The 18,555-nt window shown below is 46.0% G+C and overlaps 1 protein-coding gene across 2 annotated transcripts in view; it reads right to left on the bottom strand.

The window, feature by feature from the left end:
* Window positions 1-18,555, bottom strand: part of ANKS6 (ankyrin repeat and sterile alpha motif domain containing 6) — a 255,254-nt gene that overhangs the window by 140,994 nt on the left and 95,705 nt on the right. For both annotated transcript variants that reach the window (XR_010177741.1, XM_063922805.1), the window contains exon 7: window positions 3,651-3,861. Coding sequence is in view for 1 of the 2 variants with exons in the window: in XM_063922805.1 (XP_063778875.1) it covers window positions 3,651-3,861 (211 nt within the window). In the remaining variant the exon portion in view is untranslated. The remainder of the gene's footprint in view (window positions 1-3,650; window positions 3,862-18,555) is intronic.

Here is an 18,555-nt window from a genome sequence, read left to right on the forward strand (position 1 = left end):
TGGAAAAGTCCTCGCTGGTCCCTGCTTGGAGCATGGTGCACCTGGGGGCACTGTTGGACACACACAGCCAAAGATTGTTTCTGTCTCCGTAGAAAGTCCTGAAACTTCAGGACAGGATCAGATGCTTCCTCTCTAGCCCAAGAGTGCCGATACACTTGGCAATGCAAGTACTAGGCCTCATGGTGTCGGCTTTCAACACGGTAGAGTACGCTCAATTTCATTCCCGCCCTCTTCAGAGGTTAATCCTTTCAAAGTGGGACGGCCTGCCTCATCGGATCAGGACTCAAATGATCTCCTTGACTCCGGAGGTTCGTCTGTCACTGAGCTGGTGGCTACAGGACCAACAGTTGAGCAGGGGCCATCCTTTCTCGATCCCTAACTGGGTCTTACTGACTGCGGACACCAGTCTGCGGGGTTGGGGCGCGGTGCTAGAGCAACATTCTCTCCAGGGTCGGTGGACCAGGGAGGAATTTCTCCTCCTGATAAACATTCTGGAATTGCGGGCAGTGTTCAATGCTTTGAATCTTATCCTGCCTCTAATACAAAACAGGCCTGTTCAAGTACAATCAGACAACGTCACCACGGTGGCATACATAAATCATCAAGGCGGCACTCAAAGCCGCATGGCAATGATGGAAGTGTCCAAAATCCTTTGTTGCGCGAAATGCCATCTGCCAGCAATATCGTCAGTGTTCATTCCCGGAGTCCTCAACTGGGAAGCGGATTTCCTCAGTTGTCAGGATGTACACGTCGGAGAGTGGAGTCTTCATCCAGAAGTCTTTCAACTCCTAGTGGACAAGTGGGGCCTACCAGATGTAGACCTGATGGCGTCTCAACACAATCACAAGGTTCCGGTCTTCAGATCAAGAACAAGGGATCCTCAAGCAATGTTCGTGGACGCACTGGCAATTCCATGGAACTTTCAGCTGCCATATGTGTTCCATCCAATGTCACTCCTGCCCAGGGTACTACGGAAGTTCAAGCAAGGAGGAATACTACTTCTAGTCGCTCCAGCGTGGCCCAGACAGCATTGGTTCTCAGACCTACAGGGTCTATCTCTTGAGCGTCCTCTTCTACTTCCTCAATGCTCAGACCTCCTCGTTCAGGGCCCTTGTGTCTACCCAGACCTGGCCAGCTGGCTTTGACGGCGTGGCTCTTGAAGCTTCACTCCTGAGGATTCTCCGAGGCAGTTATCCAAACTATGCTGAAGGCCCGCAAACCGGCTTCTGCACAGATTTATTACAGGGTCTGGAATTCTTACTTCACCTGGTGTGCTGCTAAGAATTACGATGCATACAATTTCAGAACATCCAGACTTTTGGCTTTTCTGCAACAAGTCCTAGACTTAGGCCTTCGTCTGGCCTCCCTCAAGGTTCATATTTCTGCCTTGTCGGTGTGGTTTCAGAGGAAGATTGCGTTCCTGACGTTCATACTTTCACTCAAGGCGCTTTACGGATTCAGCCTCCCTATGTCCCTCATGTGTCTCCATGGGATCTGTCTGTTGTCTTGAATGCCCTACAAGAGTCTCCATTTGAACCTCTTGAGTCTGTGGACCTTAAATATCTTACGCTTAAGGTCGTGTTTCTGCTGGCTATTGCCTCTGCTAGGAGGGTGTCGGACTTAGGTCCTTTGTCCTTTCGTCTGCCCTTTCTGATTTTTCACTGTGACCGGGCAGTTCTTCAAACTCGCCCTGGTTATTTGCCTAAGGTGGTGTCATCTTTTCACCTTAACCAAGAGATTTTGGTTCCAGCTTTTATCACTTCTGGTTTGTCCTCCAAAGAGCACTCTTTGGATGTGGTACAGGCTCTCCATATTTACGTGGAGAGGACTGCCTCTCTCAGGATGTCAGATACCCTTTTTGTACTTTTTGGTTTTCACAAACGTGGCTGGCCTGCGAATAAGCAAACCTTGGCCAGATGGATTAGAATGGTGATTGCACAAGCTTATGCACAGGTTGGTCTTCCAGGTCCTGCTGCTATCAAAGCCCATTCTACTAGGTCTGTTGGACCTTCTTGGGCGGCCCGCCGTGGCATGTCCGCTGACCAATTGTACAAGTCGGCTACGTGGTCCTCAATGAACACGTTCATTAGGTTTTATGCCTTTAATACTTCCGCCTCCCAGGATGCTTCCTTTGGACGCCAGGTTCTGGTGCCCGCTACGGTGCGTTCCCTCCCATGAGGAACTGCTTTAGGACATCCCCGATGTATTTCCTGTGGAACACAGTGTACCCCGCTGCAGAAAAGGAGATTTATGGTAGACTTAACATAGTTAAATCTATTTCTGCGAGGTACACTGGGTTCCACAGGGCGCCCACCCTGAGGCACTTAGCTTCTTTGGGTGTGTATGGAATTAGCCGCTGGTCCCTTCTCCCGACGTGAGAATATGGTTCTATGTGACTAATATCTGCCTTTTCTTTTAACTGCATTGGACTGGTTAATGAAACTGAGCTCCAGTGTCTGGAGGCGGGGTTATAGAGGAGGCCATGCAATGCATCCTGGGAACAGTCAAAGCTTTAGCCTGTTGGTGCCTCTGGATCAAGATTCAACTCTGCACCCCAATGTATTCCCTGTGGAACCCAGTGTACCTCGCAGAAAAAGATGTAACTATGATAATTCTACCATAAACCTCCTTTTTTCTTCTTCGCAATATAGTTATAGCTATATTATCAGCCCCACTCATTATCTTAGCTCAAGAGATAAAGCATGGTTGTACAATTAACTGAGTAACTGCATAATGTAGCTCAGTGGTATTTTGCAGATTGAGCTTTTAAATTATTGTTCTATATCGATTTGTCACTAATAACCATATGCGTAACTAATCAGATCAGCGATTTTAACTCTGCACGTTTGGTTTGTAATTGTTGCAGTTCTTGATGAAGGCGACATAATATCACCAAAATAGCCATTGGGTATACCAGAGTTTTCTCAAATGCTGGCATTACAGTCCAGGTTTAAGGAAATCCATGGTTGAGCACAGGTGACTTAGGACCCTATTCAGCTTCAGGTGCCGTTGCATGCTGGGGGCCACCCAGCACAGCCCCAGCATGCAAACCGCCGCCAGTGATGCAATTGCAATTTAATTATTTAATTTAAACAAGGGTAGCCCCCTGCCTGCGCAGCCTAGCTGCGAAGGCAGGCGCTCCACTGCCATGTTTTGCTTTGCAGCGGTCACATATGATGTCACGCAGCCACCTCGAAAATGACTTGGACATTCCACTGTTCCTGCAGCTTCATCCCCGCAGTTCCACGTCTCTGCTCTGCGAACGCCTCTGCCTGTCAATCAAGCAGAAGCGTTCGTACCACTGAAATGAGAACGCATTTCCGGCCCTACCTGCGTGTACGAACAGTCAGTAAAAGCAGAAAAATGCGTTCACATCTCAGATGTGAACCAAGTTAAATGAGGCCATTAATTCATACCTCAAGCATGTATATATTTAAAACCTGGACTGTAATGCCAGAGTTTGGAAAACTCTGTGGTGTACCACGGTTTTGCAGTTTTCAGATTTTTTATACTATCTGTTTAAATTTTACTTGATTAGGGGTGCTGAAATTACACCTTCCCCCACATGACAAAAAAAAACGTAAGTGTCAAAATGAAATACTGATCTATTGAGCACAAACTAAAATACTTTAGTCCATGCATTGCCTTACCGCTGTCTGTGGTGGAAGATGTCCAGGCTGTAGTGGAGTCAGGTCTTCGTGGGTTGCTTGTGTCTGTTTGTGAAGGTGTTCGCATCATTGAATCAAGAGACGCACTGGCATTTTCAGTAAAAGGTACAAGACGATTGGCAGAGAAGCCGTGCCTTAGAGTCTGTGTCAGTTTAAGCTTGCGGAAACGATTAGACATCCTATTCCACCATGACTGGGAAGAAAGCAGCAAACAAATGATAATAAAATTAACACATTACTTTCTAAATACTTAAATCAACGTAATTCTATTCAGTAGAAAGCACTATCATATATGACAGCTATGCAAAAGTGGTGATTTAAAAACTGGATTTTTTTATGTACTCACAGTAAAATCCTTTCCTTGTTATCCATCTGGGACACTGCAAGCTGATGCTGGATTAAGTGGGTTGGGCCACATGCAATACATGGCTGGAGACCGGCCAACCACACTTAGGATCATCCACCAGCAAGTAAAGGAGAATAAGTACGGCGGAAGACCGAGGGTACTATAAATGTAAATACGTAATGCTTTCACCACATCTAATCAATGGCCAAAGAATTAGAAGTATAAGGAAAAGAAGGAAGAACAATGTCCCTATTCAAGTGAAACTTGGACACTACCTTAGGCAAGAATGAAGGCAGTTTCCGACTGAAATAGGTCTGAAGGGGTTCCGACCTATTCAATCCAGCCTAATTTTTTCCCGACAAGTCTGGAATTCTGACTTGTCAGAAGACTGTCAGCATACACGCAGATCGGCGGCTTCAGCCGCCGAGCCGCATGTAGTGTCGGAAGCGGGGCCAAACCTGACAGGTTTAACCCAGTTTCCGACAATGTCAATCAGACTTTAAAAAAGTCAGATTGACACTGTCGGGAACGGACCTAACCTGTCGGGTTTGGCACGGCATTGAATAGAGAGCGGTCGGGTTTTTTCCGTCGGAAACATTCCCCTAAGTCTGTAATACCATCATATCTGCATGAAAAATAATTAAGGGTGGCAGAAAGGGTAGTACCACCAATTCCAACACCCTTCTAGGTGAGACAATGGCTAGAAGGAAAACAACCTTCAAAAGTAAGGTAACACAACTCTGTTTCCAAACGTTCAAAAGGTGGTTTTTGAAGAGCGGCCAGGAACAAATTTAAACCACAAGGAGGAATAGGAGGAATGTAAGGTGGTTGGATGCAAAGCATACCCTGCAGAAATGTCTGCACCTCCGGAAGGACTGCTAAACAATTCTGAAAAAGCGCAGAAAGGGGACGAAACCTGTCCCTTTAAAAAAGACAGGCAGAGACATTTTGAAAATCCCTCTTGTAAAAAAGACAAGAGAAACACAAAACCTTGACAGAAAGATTACTGCATTTACACCAAAGAATGTACATGTGCCAGACACGGTAATAAATCTTGGATGTAATAGGCGTCCTGGCCTGAAGCATGGTAGAAAACATTGGTCTTGAAAAAACCCTTGTACTCTCAATATCTTGGTCACAAGAGCCATGCCGTCAAAGTTAGTCGAGACCAATTTTGCTGAAAACATGGCCCTTGTTGAAGATCTGAGGAAGAGCCACCATGGCGTGTCAGCCAAAAGACCCATCAGAGACTAGTACCAAGCTCAACATGGCCAATCCAGGGAAATGAGAATGACTGGAAAACCCTCTCGCTGAATCTTCTGAAGCACTCTGGCCACCATGGACAGAGGAAAAAAAATATATACCTCTATCTGAAGGAGCATGGAACCAATAGAGCGTCCATCAAAGTGTCCTGGGGATCCCGGACCTTGCACCATAAACTGGCAACTCCCTGATGAGGCGAGAAGCCATTAGGGTCTATATTGGGCATACCCCAATGGTCTGTTATGGCCTGAAAGACCTCCTATTGGAGTTCCAAGTCCCCAGGTGCATTGAGTGACATCTTAGAAAGTCCGCCTCTTTGGAATGTGGATGGCCAATATCACAGGTAACCGGGCTTCTGCCCAAGAAAAGATATGAGCCACCTCCAACATAACCTGGGTACTCCAAGTACCTCCCTGGAAATTGATATATGCCACCGTGGTAGCAGTGTCCGACTGAATGCAAACTAGCTTCTTGTGTAGGACATCCTGAGCCCGAGGAAGAGACAGTCTGACAGCTCTTAGTTCAAGACTGTTGACTGGGAACAGCAACCCTGAAACTGAAGACCGAGAGTCACTGCTGCCCAATCAATCAAGCTGGTGTCTGTGTTGACTAGGGTCTAATCCCAAATCCATAATGGATTGTCCCTGGACAAATTGTGAGGCTGTAGCCACTACTGAAGAGATGTTGGCACCTGAGACGACAAGCTAAAAAACGGTTTGTCCAAACAAGGTTCCTTCTGGAAACAATGGGCCAGAATTTTGGGCCTGCAGAGGGCGAGAATAGAACTCCCTTGAATGACACCACAATCTTCTCAGTAGCTTCATACCCTTGAGGATTGAGGTGTGGCAGCTGAATTGGTGTCCTGACCAAAGATTGTAGATTCTGAACTTTCTCTGAAGGAAGATAGACTCGCTGCTCATGAGTATCAAAGAGGAGACCTAAAAAGATTAGACTTTGGATAGTGGAGTAACCAACGTGGCATTCCAATGTTCCCTTGAACACCTCCAAGTGCTAATCAGTGTTGACTCAGAGCATTCCTTTATCAGGAGGTCATTCAAATATGGTATCATGGTAACCCTTTTTCCTGAGTTAGGCTAGCATGTGGACCATTATCTTCGTAAACAGAAACTGGAATCAGAAACTGGAAGTGATGGACTCCCACTGTGAAATGAAGTGACCAATGACGACACTGCCAAATTGGGAAATGAAGATAGGCATCTTTGACATCTAAGGATCCTAAAAATTCCCCTTCTAACATGGAGCTGACAACAAAATGTAGAAACTCTATCTTGGTAGTACGCAATCTCTAAATGAAAACTGAGCTCTTTTAATTTCAGCATAGGCCAAAACAAATCATTTGGTTTCCTTGCTAGAAAGGGAAGAGAATAGAAGCCTTGAACTCTTTGTCGGGAGTTTGTGTTTCAGTTCCTGTAGAGCAGAGATAAAACGTCCATCCCAACAGCCTATCGACCTACCTGGTCCTGAGGAAGAGGAGAAGCAAAGAAATGACTTAATGGGGCCCACTAGATCCAGAATGTAACCCCTGTCCAGTATACCATGGAGCCAACGATCCAGTCCTGTGAGGGCACAGACAGCCTGAAACTATAGTAGGTGGACCCCTACCACCAGAGGATAGAATGGAGCCCCCCTAACAATCAGATGGCCTGCTTATTAGTAGGCTTTTCACAGGTACATTGAGTGGCAAAGAACCCTTACCTTGAAAGGAACTATGGAATAAAGAAGTAAACTGACCTTTAAATGCACTAAATTGACCATGACCTTCAATGCAAAAAGGACAGACCCACGGAGACTTAAGACTTCTGATGTAAGACCGGCAAATATACTTTTTCCCCCTGGTTGTTTGAGAAATAATCTTAGTGAGTTCCAGAACAATCGGCATGTCTGTTACGGAACTTCAGCACTATGTGTGCGAGATATATATATATATATATACACACACACACACACACACACACACACACACACACACACACACACACACTCTCTGTTTACATCCTGCCTAAATTCACAGTGAAAAAATGCAGGAGATTCAAAATGTTTTTGAGGCTTTCTCCCCTCTGCACACAGTGATGTCATGCTACTTACGAAAACAATTAAAACTCTTTATAATAAAATGTTCTGCTCTCCAGAGAGTGCTATAAAAAAAACAAGAGCACTCACTGAACTCTCCAACACAGCCCACAAACACTACTCAGCAGTCTGTGGATGTTCTGAAGCAGCAGCATTGTTCTGGAGCAATAGTGCTTCAGCGTCCCTGGCGAGAGACCACCTAGGAGGAAGGAGAACGTCTTATCCCACAAGCATGCTGGTGTGTAAAAGGTAAAACACCAGGACACAGAGTCCGCTCACGGGTGGCTCTGTCGGGACTTCTATTGTTGAAAGCCGGCACTACACACAGATAGGCAGTGGCTGACTTATCAGAGGGAAAAAAAACACTCTCCCCAGCTTTCTGCGTGCCAGATCCCGGAGCCTTCCCAGAGAGAACTTGTGATCTGTGCGCTAATTCACAGACACTATAATTGAAAGCTAGGGCAGAGAGGAGATTCTTACCATGAGCTAACTGGAACTTCTATGATTGCCTAAGCCCTGTAAACAGGAGCTGAAGCTGGTGACCAAAAATAAATAAAGCTAACTTTAATGAGCAACACACATAGGGGTAGTGGTATTAATGGGCGATATGGGGGAGAAGTGATATGTGGGCGATATGTGCTCTGATTCCGCTTCACCCCAGGTATTAAAGAGGATATATGTCATTATCAGTGCAGCTATCTTTAAGATAGTGCGCCAATGTGCGTTACAATGCATGACCGGTCAGTGGCACGGAACATTCCGACAGCAGTAGCTGTCGATTTAAAAAGCTGCAGCTGTCGTAGCCTGGCATATGGCACTGTCCCTGGCTGTCAGCTCTGAAGCCAGTGATTGTGCTTTCACAAAACAATACAGGTTTTTTATCAATAGCACTGCGGGTGCTGCTGGGAGAAGTACTGACGGCGCCTGCGCAGTACTGTCTCCAATGCCGATCAGGAGCCGAAAGTGGGAGAGTGCAGATCACTAGACACGTGATACAACAGTCACCAATAATGAGAGCAAGCACATTAATACATGGTGCCATTATATGGACCTGATTCACTGCGATACGTACATATAACTGCTGGAGCATGCACCTTAATACATCTTTCCACAGTGCCTCACTTCACAGGCACCAGGAAACAACTGATGATTCGGGGACAGAGGAAGGGGTATGTGGGGGAGGGGGGTGAAGCCAAATCAGAGTAGTTTTTCTGTGGTCCAACCCACTTAACCAAATGTCAGCTTGCAGTGTTTCCCGTATTTAATGATGAGGAACAGACATACAGTATGTATCACAGTACCTACTCATTACAACTACCAGTTAAAAGACCACTGAAGTTCAGCATTGTGTATATAAATTTACGTATTGATACGATAACCGGATAAAATAATCACCTGTGGTGGTGGTACAATCTGAGGTATACTGGGGCTACTCTGCATGTAGTAATGAATTTACTGTCTAGCTGATGAAGAGGTTATGCTATTAATTCTACGATATTTTACTTATTTGGTTGTGCTGCTGTTACCTCTAAAGGTCCATACACACGGAGCGATATAGCAGAGCGATTTTGACTATATAGTCAAAATCGCTCAGAAAGTTAGTGCATATCGCTCAGTGTGTACACAAGCAGCGATAGCGATGCGCGTCCCCGCCAGGTCGCTATCGCTGGGAAAAATAGACTGTGCAGGCAAGTCAATTTAGACTATGTCGCTGTAAAAGTTAGTCAAAATCTCCTACTGCCAGTTCAAGGGAAATCTCTCAGTCAAAATCTCTCATAGTCAAAATCTCTCCGTGTGTATGCACCTTTAGTGATGTGATGCTTTTTAGCATAGTTATCAAATAGTCATCTGAATTATAATTCATTCACATGTATAATGTGTGTCCAGGTCTCATAATAGACAGGTTCTTATCATAGTTTGTTATCTATAAGATTTTTAAAATTTTAATTTATTGCAGGTTTGTTTGGGGTGGAGCAGTGGGCCATTTTATTTAATTATTGGTATACGTTATGTATGTGCCCTTGCTTAGATCTATGTCCAGAGAATAGTTTATGCACTGGAAATATTACATTATATGTAATGTACATTATATGTTATTTATATGAAATTTTACACATTATACAAGTTATACTCTGCATTTCCTTGTAGATGGGACTAAAGGTTTGTGTTCTTGATTGATTGTATGTTATCAGTGTGCATATGGCAATCTTTAACCTTATAGTGCAAGTAAACAGAGTTAAACTAGGGCAGGCATGCAAACATTGGAGGAATGGTGGAACAATTTTTCTACGACATGGGAGCCATATGTTCTGCATGTCTACTCATTACTCCAACTGTATATAAGGAATACATATGTAACCCCGGCTGACGGGATGCCGGCTGTCAGAATCCCGTCAGCTGTATCCCGCAAGGTGGAATCTCGGCAGTAGGGAGGCCAATCCCGGGCCGGTTTTTAATCCCGGGATTGAAAAACGATCAATCCCGGGATCCCGGGATTGCAGTAGGGATCAGTGAAGAAGGGTGTAGGGAGCAGCGCTGGAGGATAGGCAGCGGTGCGGGAGGGTGTAGGTAGCGGCGGGGAAGGGAGGGAGGGTGTAGGTAGCAGTGCAGGAGGGTGTAGGTAGCTGGGCGGGAGGTTGTAGGTAGCGGTGCGGAGGGTGTAGGTAGCGGTGCGGAGGGTGTAGGTAGCTGGGCAGGAGGGTGTAGGTAGCTGGGCGGGAGGATGTACAGTAGGTAGCTTGGAGGGTTGGTAGCGGCGCGGGAGGGAGGGTGGGTGTAAGTACCACTTACTATTAGATGGGCGCCAGCAATGGACACACTGAACGCGGCGGGATTTCAAATGAAGCGCCGACCGCCAGCCAACCAGAGCTGGCGGACCAGCAGCCAATCAGGGAAGCGGCCGCAGCAGTCACTCCTGATTGGCTGCCGCGGCAACTTCCCTGATTGGCTGACGGTCCGCCAGCTCTGATTGGCTGGCGGCCGGCGCCACATTTGAAGTGCCACCGGTTCAGCGTTCGTCTATGGCTGCCGCCCGCCTAATTTTAAGTAGTATTACTTACACACACTCCCTCCCGCACATGCGCAGTGTAATCCCGTGAATCCCGGGATTGGATGCTCCAATCCCGAGATTCAAATCCCGGCATTTTTGGGCCCAAATCCCGGGATCCCGCCGATCCCGATCCCGGGATTGGCCTCCCTACTCGGCAGTGAGCGCTGTGAGTTCCCTCACAGGCTCGCTTGCCGCGCTTCATGCCCGGTCTATTCCTACTTGAGTGGGAATATCGGGCAGCGGTCGGGTTTCCAACTGCCGGCATTTCACCAGATGTCGTGATTCCAGCGTTGGTCTTCTGTTGGGAATCCGACAGCCGGTATATTAAATGTATCACATTAAAAAAAAACCTTGCCAAATACCTCCATGTCACACGGAATGGATTTAGGCAAACATGTTTCACACGTTATCTTTTAGATTTTATTTTTAGAGGACCTTGCCCCTCAAGATCTAAATCTTATAAAAATTATTGATTCTAGCTGGCACTGGGAAACACTGCTTATACTAACTGAAACGGTTCATGAGCACAATGCTGGCATAAAATACTTAATGGCGGTTATCAAAGCATTAATCTTATCCCAATCCTGTCAGATACTAGAGCATTTTAACTGAACATAGCAAGGCAGACCGGGGGGAATTCAATTGCCAGCGAAACCCATCGCCCGGCTGAATCAGTACGGCAAACCGATCTCGCAACAAAGTTTTCGCTGCCCTATAGGGTAGCAAGCACTTTTGTGTGAATCTGGCATTAAGCCAGCTGGACAAAGGGTGTGAGACAGAGTGCTGTTGCCGGCGTGTAAACACCGCGGCAATGGCAAATTGCCCCCTTTGCCAGCAATTGAATTCCCCCCTCAATGGTTAAAGGTGGATTACATGTTCTGAGAAAAAAAAAAATACTGCATTTATTTTTTTGTTATTGCCATTTAAAAACCAAATAAATATTGACAGAGTTGTCTTAAGGTGCATACACACGGTGAGATTTTGAATAAATGCCAATTTTGACTATGCGATTACCCTTGAACTCCCCGGAGCCCAGAACCACCAATATTGACTATACACACAGTGCGATTTTGACTATATACAATTTTGCCTATACTAGAAACTATATTGTACACTTTCTAGTCAAAATTGGCTTTCCTGCACAGTCTATATTTTCTTGCAATACCGACCCAGCTGAGCGCACATCGGTATCGCAAGCTGTATACACACGGTGTGATATGTGCTAACTTTTTTTACGATTTTGACTATACAGTCAATATCGCAAGCACACTTCGCACAGTGTGTATGCGCCTTTTTAAGTAAATAGTTACCACTGTTTTCAATTAGTTAAAACATTAGTAGATAAGTAGATCATCAGTAGATAAAGGGGCAAAACTTTTCTTTTTAAGAATATAAGTCAAAGGAGAAAATCAAGTTTAGGTATAACACTTGAGACAGTGAGTGAGAGTTTGGTGGATGGAGACAAGGTAATAGATCATCTAAATAATCATTTTTACCCAGTATTAACTACAGAAGGAGATACATTCATAAAAATAAGGTAGATGAAAGTACATTTACAGAAGAGAAGGTCCTTATGGAACTCTCAAAACTGAGAATGAATAAATCAATGGGGCCAGATGGGGTACATCAAAGAACTTAAAGATGTGCTGGTAGCAATATTAACAGAATATTCAACAAGTCATTAGCAACAGGTATAATTCCAGAGAAGTGGAAAAGAGTGAATGTAGTACCACTGCACAAAAGTGGAAGCAAGGAAGAAGCAATTAACTACAGACCAGTAAGCCTTATATCAGTAGTAGGGAAAGTAACGGAAACACTATTAAAAGAAAGAGTTGTGGAATATCTTAAACAACTTAAAAAAGATCCAAAACAGCATGGATTTACTTGGGAGAGATCATGCCAAACAAATCTTACTAATAGATAAAGGAGGGCCGTATATTTAGCATATCTAGACTTTAGTAAGGCGTTTGACACTGTCCCACATCGCAGACTACTTAAAAAAGCCTCAAAAGCATGGGATTGAATTATAAAACAGTTAAATGGATAAGAACCTGGTTGCAGGATAGGAAACAGTTGTAGTAAATGAAGTGCATTCTATGGAGGGAAATGTTACCAGTGGAGTACCGCAGTGCTCATTAATATCTTCATTAGTGACATTGGTACTGAAGGAAAAAGTATACCTTTTTGCAGATAACACAAAGCTATGCAACAGAGTATAAACACCAGTAGGTGTAAAACAAACGATTGATAATCTAGGTAGACTTGAGGAATGGTGAAAAACATGCCTATCCCTAACCTCCCCTTCTATGTACCTAACCCTAACTCTCCCTCCCCGGTCCCTAACCCTAACCTTCCCTTGCCTGCACCCTAAGCCTCACCCCCCTTCTGCTGTCAAGACCTAACACACACACACACACCCCGCAGCAGGGCAGCAGCGCGTCCCGCTGTCAGGACGATCGGGATGCCGGCTGTTGGTATTTTGATGCCAGCATCCCGTTTGGAGTCGGTATGCCGACGCCGGGATTGTGTTCTCCCTCCGGATCCCGACATCGGTATTTCGACAGCCGGGATCCCGTTCGTTGGGAAGCTAACTGCTTCCCGTTTAATGCTACAATATGCAAAATCATGCACTTGGGTCTCGAAAACCCGAAGGCTAAATATAATATCAAGGGTACTATAATGGAAAGTACTGAGTAAGAAAGGGATTTAAGAGTCACTATTTCAAGTGACTTAAAGGCAGAGAAGCAATGCAACTAAGCAATGAGAAAGGCTAATCAGCTGCTTAGTTGCATAGGGAGAGGAATCAGTAGCAGGAAGTAAGAGGTAATAATGCCACTGTATAGGTCATTGGTAAAGCCTCATCTAGATTACGGTATCCATTGTCCAGTTCTGGAGACTATATCTCCAGACAGATATATAAATACATTAGAGAGCATAAAAACAAAAGAAACTAAAATAGCGCATGGCCTACTTAAACTTCGTAAAACAATGGTTGGGAAGATTTCTTGGCGCTGATAATAGAGCAAAATCACAGTAGCAGCTCCCTCCTGATCCTGGTTATACTCCAATAACCCAAATGGATGTGGATCAGGTGGGTGCGCTTTTACAGTGCAGGGGAGAGCCCAATGTATACAATCGTATGGATAGTTGATAATTAATAAATGGAAGAAATGAATAGATGTCACAACTGAGGGCTGGTGTTGGTAACGGAAAGCCTCAGTTGTAGGGGCTGATGGGTACTGGAACTTAGGAGGTATGATGGAACTCCTAGACATATGCAATAGCTGTAATACCAATGCCCGAAGGCGTGACCACGACAACTGGGGATGACTTTAAGGGTTTTTATTAAATAATAAAAGTCATGAAAAGATGAAACAAACAATAAACGTAAAGAAAGTCTCCAGACTTCACCCACAACTACTCTTTCAAGTTCTGGTCTCAAATCAGCTGTTTAGTGATGCTTGAGAACGTTGAAAGAATACTGGATTAATGCTAGAGATCACAGGAATAGCACTTAGCTATAATATGGGTGACTGAGAACCATGTGAACAGAGTTCCGCTGGAGAATAGCCACTGTTAGCCAAAGTATATACTCTGCCGACACCGGGTGCAAATAGCAGAAAAGTCAGACTGCACCGCAGAGAGTTATCACAGGAGAAGCAGGCTGCACTGAAGAGAGTTGTCAAAGGAGAAGAAGCCTGCACCGCAGAGTATGGACCCAGGGGAGTCAGGCTGTACTGTAGAATATAACACTGGAGAGTCTCTGGTGAAACTGCAGACTGGAAGACAATTGAAGCACTGACAATTTCCTGGGAGCTGGGACAGGATATTTATACCCACTGGTGAACAGGCATTGGCTGACAAGTTGACACAGGCACCAGCAGCGCTGCGGATTGGTGAAAGCCTTGACATGTGACCTTATCCAACATGGCTGCGCCCATGGACAGAACTTGAAGGGGAAAAGAACCATGTGCCAAACAATAATGGCTGCGGAGGGCGCAGCAATAGAAGACTCCACGCTGCAGACACAGCGACCACAGAGATGACAGCAGCAGCAGCGGCCCACTGAGGACGCCACACTCAGTCTCCATGCAGCAGGACTAGGGGCGCGGCGGCGACGGGCAGAGAGCGCCACACCAGGCCAGGTGAATACACTAAGACGACCGCTGAGCCGGCACTGTAGGTAACATAACAATGAAATGTACCCAAAAATAAGAATTTACTTACCGATAATTCTATTTCTCGGAGTCCGTAGTGGATGCTGGGGTTCCTGAAAGGACCATGGGGAATAGCGGCTCCGCAGGAGACAGGGCACAAAAGTAAAGCTTTCCGATCAGGTGGTGTGCACTGGCTCCTCCCCCTATGACCCTCCTCCAAGCCAGTTAGGTACTGTGCCCGGACGAGCGTACACAATAAGGGAGGAATTTTGAATCCCGGGTAAGACTCATACCAGCCACACCAATCACACCGTACAACTTGTGATCTAAACCCAGTTAACAGTATGATAACAGCGGAGCCTCTGAAAAGATGGCTCACAACAATAATAACCCGATTTTTGTAACTATGTACAAGTATTGCAGATAATCCGCACTTGGGATGGGCGCCCAGCATCCACTACGGACTCCGAGAAATAGAATTATCGGTAAGTAAATTCTTATTTTCTCTATCGTCCTAGTGGATGCTGGGGTTCCTGAAAGGACCATGGGGATTATACCAAAGCTCCCAAACGGGCGGGAGAGTGCGGATGACTCTGCAGCACCGAATGAGAGAACTCCAGGTCCTCCTTAGCCAGGGTATCAAATTTGTAGAATTTAGCAAACGTGTTTGCCCCTGACCAAGTAGCTGCTCGGCAAAGTTGTAAAGCCGAGACCCCTCGGGCAGCCGCCCAAGATGAGCCCACCTTCCTTGTGGAATGGGCATTTACATATTTTGGCTGTGGCAGGCCTGCCACAGAATGTGCAAGCTGAATTGTATTACACATCCAACTAGCAATAGTCTGCTTAGAAGCAAGAGCACCCAGTTTGTTGGGTGCATACAGGATAACAGCAAGTCAGTTTTCCTGACTCCAGCCGTCCTGGAACATATTTTCAGGGCCCTGACAACATCTAGCAACTTGGAGTCCTCCAAGTCCCTAGTAGGTGCAAGGCACCACAATAAGCTGGTTCAGGTAAAACACTGACACCACCTTAGGGAGAGAACTGGGGACGAGTCCGCAGCTCTGCCCTGTCCGAATGGACAAACAGATATGGGCTTTTTTGAGAAAAAAACACCAATTTGACACTCGCCTGGTCCAGGCCAGGGCCAAGAGCATGGTCACTTTTCCTGTGAGATGCTTCAAATCCACAGATTTGACTGGTTTTAAACCAATGTGATTTGAGGAATCCCAGAACTACGTTGAGATCCCACAGTGCCACTGGAGGCACAAAAGGGGGTTGTATATGCAATACTCCCTTGACAACTTCTGGACTTCAGGAACTGAAGCCAATTCTTTCTGGAAGAAAATCGACAGGGCCGAAATTTGAACCTTAATGGACCCCAATTTGAGGCCCATAGACACTCCTGTTTGCAGGAAATGCAGGAAACGACCGAGTTGAAATTTCTTTGTGGGCCTTCCTGGCCTCACACCACGCAACATATTTTTGCCACATGTGGTGATAATGTTGTGCGGTCACCTCCTTTCTGGCTTTGACCAGGGTAGGAATGACCTCTTCCGGAATGCCTTTTTCCCTTAGGATCCGGCTTTCCACCGCCATGCCGACAAACGCAGCTGCGGTAAGTCTTGGAACAGACATGGTACTTGCTGAAGCAAGTCCCTTCTTAGCGGCAGAGGCCATAAGACCTCTGTAAGCATCTCTTGAAGTTCCGGGTACCAAGTCCTTCTTGGCCAATCCGGAGCCATGAGTATAGTTCTTACTCCTCTACGTCTTATAATTCTCAGCACCTTAGGTATGAGAAGCAGAGGAGGGAACACATACACCGACTGGTACACCCACGGTGTTACCAGAACGTCCACAGCTATTGCCTGAGGGTCTCTTGACCTGGCGCAATACCTGTCCCGTTTTTTGTTCAGACGGGACGCCATCATGTCCACCTTTGGTATTTCCCAACGGTTTACAATCATGTGGAAAAAACTTCCCGATGAAGTTTCCACTCTCCCGGGTGGAGGTCGTGCCTGCTGAGGAAGTCTGCTTCCCAGTTTCCATTCCCGGGATGAAACACTGCTGACAGTGCTATCACATGATTTTCCGCCAAGCGAAAAGTCCTTGCAGTTTTTGCCATTGCCCTCCTGCTTCTTGTGTCGCCCTGTCTGTTTACGTGGGCGACTGCCGTGATGTTTTTCCCACTGGATAAATACCGGCTGACCCTGAAGCAGAGGTCTTGCTAAGCTTAGAGCATTATAAATTTACCCTTAGCTCCAGTATATTTATGTGGAGAAAATTCTCCAGACTTGATCACACTCCCTGGAAATTTTTTCCCTGTGTGACTGCTCCCCAGCCTCTCGGGCTGGGCTCCGTGGTCACCAGCATCCAATCCTGAATGCCGAATCTGCGGCCCTCTAGAAGATGAGCACTCTATAACCACCACAGGAGAGACACCCTTGTCCTTGGATATAGGGTTATCCGCTGATGCATCTGAAGATGCGATCCGGGCCATTTGTCCAGCAGATCCCACTGAAAAGTTCTTGCGTGAAATCTGCCGAATGGAATTGCTTCGTAGGAAGCCACCATTTTTACCAGGACCCTTGTGCAATGATGCACTGTTTTTAGGAGGTTCCTGACTAACTCGGATAACTCCCTGGCTTTCTCTTCCGGGAGAAACACCTTTTTCTGGACTGTGTCCAGAATCATCCCTAGGCACAGCAGACGTGTCGTCGGATCAGCTGCGATTTTGGAATATTTAGAATCCACCCGTGCTGTTGTAGCAGTATCCGAGATAGTGCTACTCCGACCTCCAACTGTTCCCTGGACTATGCCCTTATCAGGAAATCGTCCAAGTAAGGGATACTTAAGACGCCTTTTCTTCGAAGAAGAATCATCATTTCGGCCATTACCTTGGTAAAGACCCGGGGTGCCGTGGACAATCCAAACGGCAGCGTCTGAAACTGATAGTGACAGTTCTGCACCACGAACCTGAGGTACCCTTAGTGAGAAGGGCAAATTTGGGACATAGAGGTAAGCATCCCTGATGTCCCGGGACACTATATAGTCCTCTTCTTCCTGGTTCGTTATCACTGCTCTGAGTGACTCCATCTTGATTTGAACCTTTGTAAGTGTTCAAAAAATTTTTTAGAATAAGTCTCACCTAGCCTTCTGGCTTCAGTACCACAATATAGTGTGGAATAATACCCCTTTTCTTGTAGTAGGAGGGGTAATTTAGTTATCACCTGCTGGGAATACAGCTTGTGAATTTTTTTCCATACTGCCTCCTTGTCGGAGGGAGACCTTGGTAAAGCAGACTTCAGGAGCCTGCGAAGGTGAAACGTCTCGACCTTCCAATCTGTACCCCTGGGATACTACTTGTAGGATCCAGGGGTCCTGTACGGTCTCAGCGCCATGCTGAGAACTTGTCAGAAGCGGTGGAACGCTTCTGTTCCTGGGAATGGGCTGCCTGCTGCAGTCTTCTTCCCTTTCCTCTATCCCTGAGCAGATATGATCTTATAGGGACGAGAGGACTGAGGCTGAAAAGACGGTGTCTTTTTCTGCAGAGATGTGACTTAGGATAAAAAACGGTGGATTTTCCAGCAGTTGCCGTGGCCACCAGGTCCGATGGACCGACCCCAAATAACTCCTCATCCTTTATACGGCAATACACCTTTGTGCCGTTTGGAATCTGCATCACCTGACCACTGTCGTGTCCATAACATCTTTTGGCAGTTATGGACATCGCATTTACTCATGATGCCAGAGTGCAAATATCCCTCTGTGCATCTCGCATATATAGAAATGCATCCTTTAAATGCTCTATAGTCAATAAAATACTGTCCCTGTCAAGGGTATCAATATTTTTAGTCAGGGAATCCGACCAAGCCACCCCAGCTCTGCACATCCAGGCTGAGGCGATCGCTGGTCGCAGTATAACACCAGTATGTGTGTATATACTTTTTATGATATTTTTCCAGCCTCCTGTCAGCTGGTCCT

The sequence above is a fragment of the Pseudophryne corroboree genome, chromosome 5, assembly GCF_028390025.1.
Source record: "Pseudophryne corroboree isolate aPseCor3 chromosome 5, aPseCor3.hap2, whole genome shotgun sequence".
In the NCBI taxonomy this organism is placed as follows: Eukaryota; Metazoa; Chordata; class Amphibia; order Anura; family Myobatrachidae; genus Pseudophryne; species Pseudophryne corroboree.